Here is a 15,258-nt window from a genome sequence, read left to right as displayed (position 1 = left end):
GGTTGGACTCGATGATCTTAGAGGTCTTTTCCAACCTTAATGATTCTATGATTCTATGATAAGTATTTTACTGACTCTGAATTTCAGTTTTGCTATGCTTTTGTCTGGATGGAGGTCAGCTCAATATATTATTTACCTGTTTGGAAATCCAAAGGAAAGGGTGAGAGACTACGCTGTATAAAAACAATAAAACTGTTGTGGAGGAAAACTAATACCATCAAGTGGATGGTTATTCCATGTTGTGGAAAAAGCATATTGCTGTTAGAATACTTTGAACCCGAAGTACTGCCCTGATAATTGCAATAACTTGTTCTGCTAATTCAAAAGTGCAGGAAAAAAGGAACCTTTATCGTTTATATGAGTTTAAAAGTGCAGGAAAAAAGGAACCTTTATCGTTTATACGAATTTAAAGAAGTTGTTCCCCACTTCTACTGTTGACTCATAAACACTGAACTATCAGCATTTGCAGAAGAATAAAACTGGAGATTATTTACCCAGTAAAGATACTATAAAATTGGTACAACATTGTTTGGAAAGCTTCATAGAAAAACAAAATTCCACAGGATAATAAAACACCACCATTAAAAAAAGTTCATTTTTCCTCCAGAAAAACATGTATTGTACACACTTCTAGGAGCTGTATAGTCATTTGTTCAGAAACTGTGAGCTCATGTTACGCTAACATCTATTTAAAAGTTTGTAGCCAAGTATTTTACAAAACACTACTCTAGAACATATAACTAGGTAAGTTACAGTTAGTTGTCGTCACTTTTCAGCAAACAAAACTGAAACGGTGTGTTGTTTGGGGGTTTTTTTGTCTTTTACCTCGAATGGATCATTCAGCCTACTTCAAATTAAACCCAGAGGCAATGTTAATAAATGCTCGATGATAATGTACGGAAGGAATATTTACAACTACCAACTAGTATCTGAGACACTTGCAAAGTGCGTTCCACCAGCATTTCTATTTCCCTCCTCATGTTATGTTTTGTCCAAGCCACATAGCAAGCATTTCAAAAGATCATTCTTGAAAACTTCCAAAAATTTATGTTTGGTGCAGTAGTGGCTTTTTGTAAACTATGCTCACTCTTTAAAACAGGAGGCTTTCTCCTCGCAGCAAAATCCACAGAACACGAACACAAAATAATTAGAATATGAAGAGTACTTAGCTTTACATAAATACACATCACTGTATTTTTAAGATGTGTCTTACTGCCTTAAGGGAACAGATGGAACATCGCATTTTGTTTGAAACACATTCTGTATTAAGAGGTATGGTAGAGACCCCTTAAGACATAAATGACTTTAAAATGTAACAACCAATTAAATGAAAGCCAAGCTTACTTTTTTCCTTGAACTACACTATTTTCTTTGCATGGATTAATAGATCAGTTATAGCAGCTTTTGGAATACTTACTTGTGGTACCTTTACAGGAGGTGGCTGGATAACCTGCATCCTACATCTTGAAGGTTGCCCAAGTCATGCCTTCAGGTTTAAGATACGCCTTTTCTTAAAATCAGAACCTATTCTAACAAAACCCACTTGCAATTGTCACTGCAAAACCAATTCAACGTAATTGCCACAGCATGATGTGAGATAGTTTTGACCAACTGTGTATCACATTTTAAAAGACTCATTTCCAAGCAATTTTAATTTCAGATTACATAGCTCAGATCTTCAACAGCCTGGCTATTTACTTTTATAACAACATGCACAGGAAGAGACTGGAACGTACATACGTATTTTAGAAGTGTCATACTAAAAGATTTCTAATAACCATTTTTTCTAAATAAAAACGACAAAAGTTTAAAGAAGTTATTAAAGCGCAAATACCTTCTTCAACTGCTGTTCCTTAAAGCACCGTACAGTCCTGGCTGGTTCAGAAATTAAGTTTTTATAGTTCTCACAGATATTGAGTCGGGATTGGGCCACTTGCATCGTGCCTTCTAAAAGTGATTTCCAAACTGAGTACATGCTCCTAAAATAATGAAACACAGAAAGGTTGTGGGAAGGAAGAAAGGGAGGCCAGGCACTACACTGAAAATATGGGTTGGTTTATGTAACAGTAGCCTACATTCTTCCAAGGATTGCTTTTAAAAATAAAGCTAAAGCACAATCCTTCATGCTGATCTAGCAAATATCTGCACTTTTAACAAAAATTTTAACTGAAGTTTTACTAAAAGTAAAAATTTTCTCTCCTGTCTCTGTTTTGTGATTCAGTTTTTCGGCAAACATTTTCAGTTGAACCTGTTGCTCCAGTGGAACAGACCCCACAGAACCCAGCAGCCAAAGCCAGATCAGATGTTGACAATTTTTGATAAGATCATGGATTTTGTGATTTTGGGCATCTTCCAATCAAGCAAATAGTTACAGACTGCTCATCAATTTTGCCTCAGCTACCTGTAGTTTCTTCGTCATGCGTAACAAGCCAAAGACAACCACCGTAGCTGTGTAGCGAGCTTTGCAGGGCCCCAGTAATTCACCACAAAAGCTCAGAAGTGCCCAAGTCAGAAGGAGAAGGTGGAGCAGGGAGAGCGGGGGAAGAAGGCGACAAGATCTCCCCTGCAGCTGGTAGAAAGGAAAGATTGCTGGAGCTTGCAGAGCCCAAGAACTTGGTGAGAGGGAGGGAGGGAGGGGGCAGCAGGTATTTGGAGGACATGTCTGGCACTATGGGTGTATGTGATGGCACAAAAGGCTTGCTGAATGGGGAGCAAACTGCAGGTAGGAGGGGTCTGTGTGTCATGGGAGCATTTTATAGACACTTAAGACTGATAATTCAGTTTATTTCTTCTTAGACACACAAGCGGTGTGAAGATACTGGTAGTCCAAAACACAAATCTATCAACAATTTCTTCCTGTTTGAAATAAAACTTGTCAGAATACAAAGAACACATTAAAATAAAGTATCTTAAAACTTTTTCAAAATATAGGAGGTACTATTCAAAGGTGGGAGGCTTTCAGCAACTGAGTCATTTCTGTTTTCATGTTATGATCCACCTTTCATGTTAATGAAACTAAGTTTTGTAAACAACTGTTTCTTGCTTTGCCTCCTCCTTGCTGTCAGGTGTTGTCTTCAGGAAGAATGGCCTCCTAAAAAGAAATCTGTTGCTGTCTTTTCCTATGAAGAAATCCACACGTTTAGTACTCTAACCTTAAAGCTATTTACTAAAATATATATTTAGATACAAGTATTAATACCCAAACAGGGTGCCCAATTACAGTTGTCCTGTCGTGCCATTTTGTTTTTCCAATCTCCCTAAATTATTCAAGTAATAAACATCTATTTAAGACTAATCTCAAAACTTCAGGGGAAAACAAAGCTTCCTTTTTAACTGGCAATGCTCTACAACAAAGAAAAAAACAACCTTAACTACAGAAGGGCAGCCTTTCATTGTTAAGTAAAATAATTATACAAATTGAAATTATAAAGACAGCTCTTATGAGATATCCAACTGCTAAATTACCTATAATCACTTCGTTCATCAGCTTTTATTCCAAGCCAGTCCTTCTTTAAGTATTGGCTAGCCAGCTTCTGAATGCTCTGTTAAAAGAAGGAAAAAAAAAAGTTAAAAATAGGAGCAAAAATGTTGTTTTAGTTACCTCTTATATCAGACAAATGACAACCTGACATATAAAGAAGCAATCAATCCATAGTATTAGCAAACTACTACAATGCAAGACTTATTTTTACCCCTTTTTATATTTTTGTTTGACTTTAGTTTCTGTTGAGAACAATTAATGAGTTTCATGTTAATATTTTAAATCAGTGGGACTCTAGCTGAGATCTGCACATGCACACCTCAGCTCTGAAAATATTTCTGCACGTGACTGACCCCAGCAAGACCAGTAACACAGAAGATGTTTGAGCAGTGTGTGGCAGAATCAGAGGCAGGAATATTGCAAGTAAAATGTCTCCATTTGTCACAGCTACAAGAATCCAAATTTTTATTTAGCTGAATGAGGACATGGGGTTCTGAGAAGCAATGAAATATCTGGTCATTTATGCGCCCAATCTGAAACGCCCAACTTGGATCATTCGAGGTTGCACCATTAGCAGTGAACTGAAGAAGCTCTATTGCTCACAGGATCAGCCCTTTACTCAGAGGATTACAATAGACTAGAGATTGAAAAATGCAGTTCCGTTTTTAATTATTAATGTTAATTACACTCTTTAGTCTCTGCGTTTCACTTTGCACGGTCTCAGAAAATCAATAACAACGTTTTCATATTCAAGCTCAGAGAGCAGCAAAATTTAATTTGTAAACAACGCAAGGGAGGGGGAGTCGCTGTCGCAGTGGTCCCTCCTTCGGCTTGTAATCTCATTTAACAGTATACATCGCTTATGAATTGAGTACCATCAAATGGAAAAGAGGATGGATATTATCCAACTCAGTTGGATAACGGGTTTATGGACACTGAGCAGCGTTCCTGCTTCTTCACAAAAGAACCATCACCGGAGAAGCACTCTCCAGCTTTTGTACAAAAGTCCATTCAGCAAAGAAGTGGGAGACCTGGGTTGAAATTCCCTTTCCAGCTAAGAAAAATCAACCCCACAGATGCTTTCCAGAAGAGTGCATCTGGAGGAAAAGCCTGGGGTGAGACATCTTCGCATCTGACCCACTCAACAAAGGGCACGGTGCACTATCATTTGTTTACATTTTCCATACTATATTTAAGATGCTATCACCTGCCAGGACAGCCTTTAAGTTCTCTTAGTGAAAAATATCAGAGAAGTATCTCAAAAAGCACAACCAGATCTCATCCTTGTCTTACCAGCCCATTTGATGCTAAAAATTTATTACCGAGCTTACAATCTGATTGACACTTTCACACAGAAAAATGTTAATTGTTGCTAATATATCATTAATAGAAAACTTCTGCTCCCTCATTATTAAACATATCTATTTCACCTTTGAGTCCAACTCCAACTGCTCTGAACCGATCTGCTGAGCTGGGTACCAGTTTCTGGCGTTAGTGATGCTTAGAGCCGGGTTTACGCTAACAGTCCTTGCGAAGCCAATTGCTGAGAGCTGTTATTTCCCGTTCTGCGCTTCCATGTCTTCCCAAGTTACCTTCCCTGATTTCCATTGCACTTTTTGCTCAGTTGAGGATCATTTTCAAACTCCACGTCGATATTTCATTGTGGAACATGAAATATGTGAACATACCTGTTCATGTATACCGTCAGCAATTCTTTTCACGGGGAAAGTTATGCCTGTAACTATAAATTCTTGCATTTCCATTGCAGTTTCTTCCATTTTTTTAAGAAGATGCACAAATTGCATTAGGTAGCTGTTAAAAAACCCAGATAAAAGGAAAAATAACATTTCCTTTAACTCTGGCAGAGCAATTTGTGATGAGATTTGGAGCTTTATTAGGTAGCCCCACCTGGTGCTATTTTCATGTTTCCATCCCTTCTGCATCAGACTCCACCTACGAGATCTGCCCCAAGATGCTGAATAAACATTCACAAACACAAAACTAACCACAAAAAAAGCTCACTGGCAGTTGAGGACAAGCTATGCCAAAATTAAAAATGAAAAAAAGCCACAACAGGGATAAATAAAGCCATTTTTGCACACAGAAACCCTATGACTGGTGTCAGCAAATCAACTCTAAAACTAGCGTGATTAACCATAATCACCAATAACCATATTTCCAAACTCAACAAGCTCGCCACCGAAATCAATGCAACATCGAAGAGAGGGCTCCAGCTGCATAGTGAAGATGTCTGATCAGTTAGTATTCGTTCGTGAAAACTGATAAACCACGTTGGCATTTCATACAAAACTGCTGCAGGCGAACGTATGGTTTTTAATTAGACCAGTACAGTAGGTTTGCTTTCTTAATCTTTATGCTGAATGTAACTTTTTTGTATGAGATCCTCCTTGTTCTGTTCTCAATAACACTTCTTGGTTTGCTGAACCGAAACAAAGAATACCACTGTTGGGCTCAAGCGGGGAAGTCAACTGATTGTTTAACCTTTGGCATCGCCCGACTTTGCCCGCAGCCTAGGAGCGTGCTCGTTTCTTCCTTGAAGGTGCACATCAATCACGTTTCACAGGCTTGAGATAACGATATTTAACTGCAAGAATAAAGTTGTTGCGAGGCAAGAATGGAAGTCCGTGCAGAATGCTGTCCTGATTTCAATATTGTTTGATGACACATTTCCTTAATATCTATTTAAAAGTAACTTTAGAGAAAGGGACGGAGCTTCATTGAGTAAAGGTGCTATCAAAAATTACAGTGTAAATCCCCATCCAAAGTTGAATGAAACCCATAAAACCTCTCCTTCCTCTCAGTCTCATTGGGCTACAGACAGTCGGAGCGTCACGACTTAAAATCCTGTTCAGGAGAAGCAATACTGTGAGGTCAGTGTATCTGCATCCCCAGCCGCCGCATGGCTCGTGAGCCCCGTGTCCCACTGTGCTGGGCACCTCCATGTACCGTGCAAAGGCACGGGCCTGCCTTCAAAACCTTTGATATCTGAAGAAACACTAAAACGATTTTTAGTATAAATATGTAAAACCATAGTTCACCAAAACGACAATAATAGTCTGCTCTCTGATGGCTGTGAAACAAGGTGGTGTATAGCACTGAATCTGAATAAAAGTTCAGTTAATTATTTTTGAATGGTAATAACAATCGATTTATTTTGAAGTACACTATTTTTAATCAATAATTATTGACATGAAAGGTCAAAAATGTCTGAAATCCCCTGCAAGCACTGTGCAACCTCTCCTCACCCTTGTTGAAAGAAATGTACTTGCTGACTCTGCTTGTATGTGTTATTAACCCATTGAGCAGGATTTAGAAAGAGCAAATACAAAATAGTGTAAACAGACCAGCTGTCACATAAACCGAATTTTAACTCATCTGAAGACGACGCATATCCTTCCTCCATGTCTTGGTTTTCCCTTCCTCCCCCTCCATCAAAACGCATCTTGTATCGCTATGCTACAAACAAGTTAATATTACACATCCATGGGTACTTCAACTGTTTGCAAATCTGCCTAACAGATGGGTGGATGGGACATAAAATTGTGTCAATCAATCATCCAAGGAATCAACAGCTAGAAATGAAATTCCGCTGAACGGAAAGACCACCAAAAAATCAGCACAGCTTCATGTATGCTCAAATTCGCATTTCCCATTGCTGCAGGTCCTATTCGACGTTCCCTCTTACCAGATCTTACCTCAAGTCTATTAATTGGTATTTTCTAATAAGGTCAGTTGTGACAGATACTGGGGGAGGAAAAAAATAATATTTGCTATAATACTAATGGAAAGTAAGTAATTACCGACAGAAAAGGAAAGAGAAAGATGTCCCAAATTAAAAGATCACTGATAGAAAAGTATGTGGCTTTTAAAAAGACAGGTTAACAATGCTTTTCAAAGCAGTCCTAAGATCTTTGTAATAATTGAGAGGTGCTGATGACAGCCAAGTTCCCTAAAACCTATTCTTTATTGCAGAAAGCATGCAGACGCTAGCTGATGTAACACTGCATTTTGGAAAATATCTATCAACAGGACAAATTTAGTGCTCTTTTTCACTTAGGTGGTTTCAATATCTTGCATCATTTTGATCATTTCTCTTTATCAGAGCAGAATCCATCAACCAACCCCTTATAACTTTCATTTCTACAAATATATCTACACTCTGCTATTATTGTTTCAGAAGAAAGGAACCTTGAATTAAGAAGGACAGAGAAATACTGTCGTCTGAGTACTCTCTAATATTCAGCGATCCAAGGAACTCCAATATAGGCTGTAAGCAAATGGCCCAAATAATCCCTCCGAGTGGGGAAAAAGGAAACGGGTGGTAGAAAAAGCCCAGCCAGAAGGTAAGGCCTTAGGCAACACGCTAAATCTGAGGCTGGCAGACGAGAAGGGCATATGGACAGCAGCTGCTGTAACAAGTCTATGAGTGAAAACCTCCTCCGGCCATGCCACCTGCAGCGGTGGTGGGACCCTGGAACAGCAGCGACGGAGAAGATGCAAAGGAGAATTAAAGGAGGAGAAAAGGGGAGAGTTCCTACCTGAAGCCAAGTCCGAGTCGGGAAGATGATGTCCCTTATGTTTAATATCCATTAGCTACATGATGTTAATACATTATTTCTGTAGTTTGAAGAACAACTTTTCCAAGCACTGATCACCGACAAGTGACAGAAAATAATGCTTTCTTTTTTTCCCCCACGGATGCATGCACGGCGATTTGCTTGACTGATCCTCAAGATCATTGCCTATGCATTATGTGCTGCAGCAGCAGCTTTCTGACATTATTTTGTTTACTAAGTGGCATTATTTTGTTTGCTAAGTACTCTTCTGGCAGGCAAATGCTCCACAAGGGAGAGGTTTTTAGCATCTCTCTCTTTACTTGACTTCTTCCCTGGGAGGAGTGAGGTTACTCCCAATTCAACTGACTTCACAGAAGTTTGGAAGCCAGTTGTCCTATTCAACACCTGCAACTTAAGGCTCTCCAACAGCAGCAAGAAAAAGTAATAGTTTTATTATGTATAAATTCTTATTATCAGACTCATCCATTGCTTATGCACAAGAGAGCTTTGTTTTATTTTTGAATGAAAAAAAAAGTTCAGTAATGTTAGACCATTATTATTGTGAGTTGCATGTGAGATGGAAAATTCTATTTTACTTCAGTACTACTGGTTCTTCAAAAATAAAATTGAGAGTTACATTAAGACTTTCTTGCTGTTGTAAAAACAGCAGTTTGACTGATATCAGATATTTCTGAAATCACATTTTTAGTTGTAGGAGGGTATGACTGGCTGAGAATGAAGAGAAACTGCCAGATAATCCTCCAAAAAAAGAAGGAAAAAAACCCACACAACTGAGCTACGTGAAATTTCTACATTTTGAAGAATGCTTCTACTACAAAAATGAAAAAAATTGGATGCATCCAAAAAAGACATTTCAGATGCTCATGCTTCCCCGATGCTCTCAGATTTTCTTAAATCAGTAAGATTTTACATCACTTTAGCTAGCTCAACCAGTCTGACTCACTGAAACAGAGAGATACGTAGTGCCAAAATTTTTGTACACAACTTTACCAATCGTACAGATGTTTTTTTCACAAGCTTGAAGAGTAACTTGAAACATATTTTACGCTGTTGCCAATCTCTTCAAAACATTTGGACAGGGAGAAGAGAACATGTGGGAGTGGAAAACGCAATGCAGTCTGCGTGATGAGACAAGGACTCCAGCTCCTGAATACAGAAGAACAATTTAGTCTCAATATTAAATTCCAAGTTATTAAGTGTTCACAGTGATTATTTAAAGTGGTATTTTATTTACTAGAGCTAGACTCAATAAAACCTTTAATGATTTAATGAGAATGAACTCCGTTCAGAACAGACTCAATTCAGAGATTCCACGCAGGATATGACTTGGTCCAATTTACATTATAAGCTGACGACAAAAACACTGTCAGACACAATTATTTTGCTCAGAGCTTACACAGGGCCTTAGGCAACGAGACCGTGACTAAAGCGCTGCTGCAGCACAAATAAAAATGAAAACAAACCACATAACAGGCAGCACATGGACTTCTACAGCGCATCCTAATACTTTCTAAAAGGCGCAGATCAAAGCTATGCTGGGACTGTTTTATCTGCATTGCCTTTAGTAGGGTTAAACGACCGACAAATGAGGTTTCCGTGTGCCTGCAGCATCAATTGTAAAACTCCCCAGAAACATTACGAAAGGCTGGTTATCTAATGTAAAGCTGCATCTCTAATCATGTTGCTTCTCATTCCTGGAGATGGGGTATCCCTTCCTACCATTAGATGATGCCAGTTCCAGAAAATACGGAGCTTCATTCTTCCATTCACAATTTCTTTCCAAGCTGCTCCATTTCTCTCTTTTTTTTTTTTTTTTTTTTTTATATTTGAAGCATGACAAGGCGGCAAAGGAAAAAAAAAAAAAGCAAGGGAAAGCTGAAAAATTAATTTACAGCAGTTAAAGATCCTCCGGCACTCACAGGACATTCACCTAGGGCACTCTTGCAATCAGCTATAGCAAAGGAAAGGTCAGATCTCTTGTTCCTCGTGGGTTTTATTCATTTGTTAAGAGTTAAAACCGTTACTTCACTGGAAGCATGTTAATTCTTTCCAAAACACCTTGCTCCTGGAGTTTAGCATTATTTTTTATATTCAATCCATAAAAGAGATACAACAAAAATAAAACAACCCCCCAAGAACTGCTTATTCACTGGTAGGAGTATCTGTGAGATCCTACAGAAAGGAAAGGCAAAAGGCCATCTACATGACAGTCCCCCAGATTCAAGGAGGAATGATCCTACACCAGTGAGGACTGTGTGGGAAAGATTGTGGAGTCTTATCCCGATCCCTAACTATTTTTACTCTAATGTGCTTAGTATCACTTATTGCAATTTGCAGCATGCTATACAGCAGATAAACCAAAAAATTACAACACTCTTTTTAGTGTTTCAGGACTTCCTTAACACTTTAGGGTAAACGTGTGCCTCTTCATTCAAACCTGAATTCTTCAGTCTTAATTTGTAACCCGCTTATTTTCTTCGCCCTTGACGATTTTCACTGCTCTCCTCTGGTCTCTCTCCAGTTGGTTCAAATCTTCTTTGAAACGTAGGAGTCAACACTTGAAAGACAGTACGCTGATTTTCCGGGCTGATTTTGAACTTCAATACTGTTGGCAGACTCACCTGCCGCCCATCCTGAGTCAGTATCAGTAAATTTAATAAGCATATATCCTACTCCATCCCCCAGGCTACTAATGATAACGCTGACTACTACCGGATTAAGGACAGGCCCTAAGAAACCTCATTCATTTTAACAAAGAGCTATTTGATATCTACATGATTTTCCAAATGTTTTTCATCACGGTTTTGTCATTTTATCCAGACCACATTTCCCTAGCATGCATTTTAGGCCACCGCATGAAAGTAACAATAACATCCCTACAGTCAAGCCACCTAGCACCTTCTCTATTTACAGACCTGTTACCCTGTAACAGCAAAAAAGAAATCAAAAAATTATACCAAACTGGTGTTAAGTGTTTTTTTCTTAACACTTCTATCTGTTGCTGCAATGCTTTTCTAGGACTTTAAACTAACCTGACTAATACATAACTTAACTCTTCCTCCCTCAGCACTCCTTTTTAAAAAAACTGGCACTAAGTTTGCCTCTTTTTTCAAAGGTTTCAAAGTTTTCAAAGACAACACTCACAGCTTTAAGACGGGAAATTATCTGAGGCTAAATCCTCTGCAGCCAAGCTGACTGGACCTAGAGCCAATTCAGATTTATTCATCAAAATATCCTCTAACCTATTATATTCCCGATCTTTCATCAGGCCAAGACAGATATATAACCTAGGGATTAATAGGAGCTGATCTACCCACAGTGCTCTACTTCACTTGGCAAAAAATAAACGTTGGAAGTTTCTTTATCTGCGTATCTCCATTATTAAGAGTATCCTGACAGATTAGTTCAACAAATTTTAAGTAATAAAACCATACTTTACTAAGTTCCAAACTGTGCTTTTTCTCCAAGTTCTCCTGTCTTTGGCTTCCAAACTTTAGGTTTTTAGGCACTCAAAAAAATAACTGTCATCTTCATGATGTGGCACCATGTCAGTAACTAAATTGCAGATCCTTCCAACCCTGAGCAAGTTACAAACTAGAATAAAACCAGTTACAATGAGCAAGCTAAGTATTCATCTGTATAAATTATTTTCACTTTCTAAATTACATATTTTAAATTGCTAAACTAGAGATATGTTGGCATTCAGAAACATTCCAGGTTATAGCTAAGGCCTTTTGCTAAATTACTCCTAAAAAATGTCTAGGTTGATGCAAAACTCTCTTAATGCACAGTCCAGTGAGTACTTCAACATGTTTTCTCTTCTACATCCACCGTAGGGTTGTCTGACTTTGTTAAGTCTGGTATTAAGAGCCACCTTCAAGTTTAGGTACCCTCTTCTTGCGGACACAGCAATTTTTAGCTCCACAACCTATGAGGAGGTACAATACACCAAGCAAACAGACATCCCCCATCTCTCCAAGACACTGACAGAAACAGAAGCAGGTTGAACAGAATTAGTCCCCAGGCTTTGAGTTTGAAATGTAGGAAACTGCTAAAATTTTTTAGTCTTCAACATAGAAGTGACCTGTGTTTAGACCATATACAATTACTCTTCCCTATACTCGCAATAACTTATTCTAGATTGTGAAGCTGTTCTTTATAAACCTAAATACAGAGTCCTTTTTCATAGCTAGCTTTCCTAAAGTCCCTATGAAACGGTTAGAAAACCTCAGGAAAGGGCAGAGCCTTAGATTATATTAGAAGAATTCAGAAGGTTCCCACCACACCACTTTTCTGTGCAGCCTAAGGCAGATTAGCAGCTCTGGAGAAGAAATTTGTTTGCTTCTTCGTTCAAAAGTCTGTGCTTCTGGAGCAAATCCCCGCTCCTAATAGATAAACCAAAGGCTGTATAGTATTACTGAATGGGGTAACATTGCTTTACGTAGTTTCTTATAAAGTAGATCTCTTTTCCATCGTACTGCACTAGACAATACAATTTTTCGCTGAGTTCACTTTATACTTTTAGGTAAACTTCTAGCAACTTTGGACCTTGACTAGCACATCTAGACGTTAAGGACAAAGCCTCTGAAATCCATTCAGTATTCCATGAACACTCAGCACAGAGAATGACTGATGAGATTTTGTTAGATGAACGTACTTTCTATCAGCAAGTGTTAGAAAATGTCGGGTGCCACACTGCAACAGAAAGGTCTGCAGAACCCTGTATCTGTAGACAGAAGATATTTCACCTTCAGACCCCGCAAAGCAGCAGTAAGAAGTGCCAGCACCATAATTTAACTAACCCCCGACAGAGAGGAAGAGTGCGGTTTCTCCCAAAACCCCTTTCTCAACCAGCGTTTGGGAGGAACACACTAAGATGCCAGCAGAGAAGCGCTACCAGCTCTGCTGCTCACAGCCAGCCCTGACAGACTTCTGCAACTCGCGCAGCCACTCAAAACTGTTTAAATTATTCAAGATCTTCTCAGAGCTCCAGAATAGTTGGGAATCAAGAGGGCACAAAATATATGATCTATAAAGAGTCCCTTGCTTTAAGTTTTGAGGTGCAGGCCATATAAAACTGGTATTAAAAGAGTGAAGAGAATGAAGTCATGGCTAAACATCTGTTTTTCTCCATTTACAGGTCTCATTGCTAGCGTTAATTCAAAGTGAAGTTTCTTAGGACGCAGCATAGAATCACAGAATGGTTTGGCTTGGAAGGACCTTTAAAAGGTCACCTAGTCCAACCCCCCTGCCATGAGCAGGGACATTTTCTCCATTTACAGGTCTCATTGCTAGCGTTAATTCAAAGTGAAGTTTCTTAGGACGCAGCATAGAATCACAGAATGGTTTGGCTTGGAAGGGACCTTTAAAGGTCACCTAGTCCAACCCCCCTGCCATGAGCAGGGACATCTTCAACTCGATCAGGTTGCTCAGAGCCCCGTCCAGCCTGACCTGGAACGTTTAAATAAATGTTTGAATGTTAAGCACCTTCACCCATGCAAAATATAATCCAAATACCATGTGTAAAAGTGATCGTAAAAGAACAGTTGTATCATTCACTCAAAAGAGGAACTACTTTCACACTTACTGGACCCACCAGTCTCCCCGCTCTCTGTGAAACAAATGCCATATCCTTCCTCTGTCTCAAGCAAGTCTTTTGCACAAACCTTATCTGAGCAAGCACTGCCTGTGAAGAAGGAGATAGGAGAGATCTGTATCACTTCCTCACCATCATTTTCTACCCTTTTAAGGGATATAAGCCAAAAGCACAAAGAGGTGCTATTTAATACGACTTCGAAGGCACCTGATGCAGGGTTTGAACTAGCGCTGCTGTCAGGTAGAGGCATTTTTCATCTCTGCGCAACTTTCTGTTTGAACTGCTGGTAAGTATCACTTGCAGCAAGTACAAAATTGACTCTATGGACTCCTGAAATGCTGATCGCCTCCTTCCCCCCACCCAAGTGGGAGCCCCGTGTTGGTGAAGAGAAAGAAGGACAAGGATCGTGATCTGGTGCTGTGGGAAAAAACAAAGCACCAAATAGGACCCCCCTCCCCCTCAAAAAAAAAAAAAATAAAGCAACAGCTTCTCAAATTCTCACCTTCCCCATAATTATCTCCACAAGTTCTGTTTTGCTGAGTGAGACCATAACCTGGCACCTCCCAGTTTTGTAATGCGTGAGGATTTAGTGTAGTTTTAAATTCCAAACCTCCTGTAATTCAGATGTTGGGTGGCTGATGGAGTACGGCAGCAATTTCATCTTCTACAATATTTCTGTCTGGAGAATAATGTGGTAACCACTCCTCTACAAAACAGAAGAATCAGGACAGGATCTTGTAGGAACAGACTGAACTAGGGATTAAAAATCAACGTTAACTAGTTCATCTGCCTGATGGAAGAATTTGAGAGAGAAAAGCCTTATCCTTTTCAGTGTGAAACAGCCCTAACAGCCGTAGTCTGCACCAGTGAACAGCCCTGCCCCCCCCCCCCCCCCCCCGCCACTGGAACCAGTTTCTGATTCAAGACATTTGTTAAAGAAAGTAGCAAAAAGGTTAATACAACTTTGTACCCTCCCAAATTTGATAACTCGTTCACGCAGCTCTCCTACCCTCAATGACTTCAATCTGTCATGGTCAACACTTGTAATTTTTTCCATCTAAAAAGGGAAATGCTTTCTTTACCCCCCCAAAAAAAGAAAAAAGAAAAAAAAAACATATTTATAATCTAACAAACCCTTTTTGCAAGAGACTGGGCAAGCAATGTTGCCAGCTGACTCTAAGCCTGGTTTGTAAAGGAACCTGAAAATCAAAACTTTTGCTTTCAAAATAGCGCTTAGTGCTTGATGGCAGAGAAGTGGTTGAAAACAGGATAAGCACATTCTCACACTGCAAGTTTGCAGATGACACCAAGCTGAGTGGTGCGGTCGACATGCTGGAGGGACGGGATGCCATCCAGAGGGACCTGGACAGGCTCCAGAAGTGGGCCCGTGTGAACCTCATGAGGTTGAACAAGGCCAAGTGCAAGGTCCTGCCCCTGGGTCGGGGCAACCCCCGGTATCAATACAGGCTGGGGGATGAAGGGATGGAGAGCAGCCCTGCCGAGAAGGACTTGGGGGTACTGGGGGGTGAAAAGCTGGACATGAGCCGGCAATGTGCGCTCGCAGCCCAGAAGGCCAATCGTAT

General features: G+C 39.6%; 1 protein-coding gene across 1 annotated transcript in view; it reads right to left on the bottom strand.

Moving 5' to 3' along the window:
- Positions 1-15,258, bottom strand: part of FCHSD2 (FCH and double SH3 domains 2) — a 177,232-nt gene that overhangs the window by 86,480 nt on the left and 75,494 nt on the right. Inside the window, exons 3-4 of the mRNA XM_009286111.2 lie at positions 3,466-3,542; positions 1,835-1,979 (exon numbers count right to left, since the gene is read on the bottom strand). Coding sequence (XP_009284386.1) covers positions 1,835-1,979; positions 3,466-3,542 — 222 coding nt within the window. The remainder of the gene's footprint in view (positions 1-1,834; positions 1,980-3,465; positions 3,543-15,258) is intronic.

Source organism: Aptenodytes forsteri, unplaced genomic scaffold (assembly GCF_000699145.1).
Source record: "Aptenodytes forsteri isolate BGI_AS27 unplaced genomic scaffold, ASM69914v1 Scaffold231, whole genome shotgun sequence".
In the NCBI taxonomy this organism is placed as follows: domain Eukaryota; kingdom Metazoa; phylum Chordata; class Aves; order Sphenisciformes; family Spheniscidae; genus Aptenodytes; species Aptenodytes forsteri.
The sequence above is the reverse complement of the archived record's forward strand: the minus strand, read 5'-3'. Positions and strand labels throughout refer to the sequence as shown.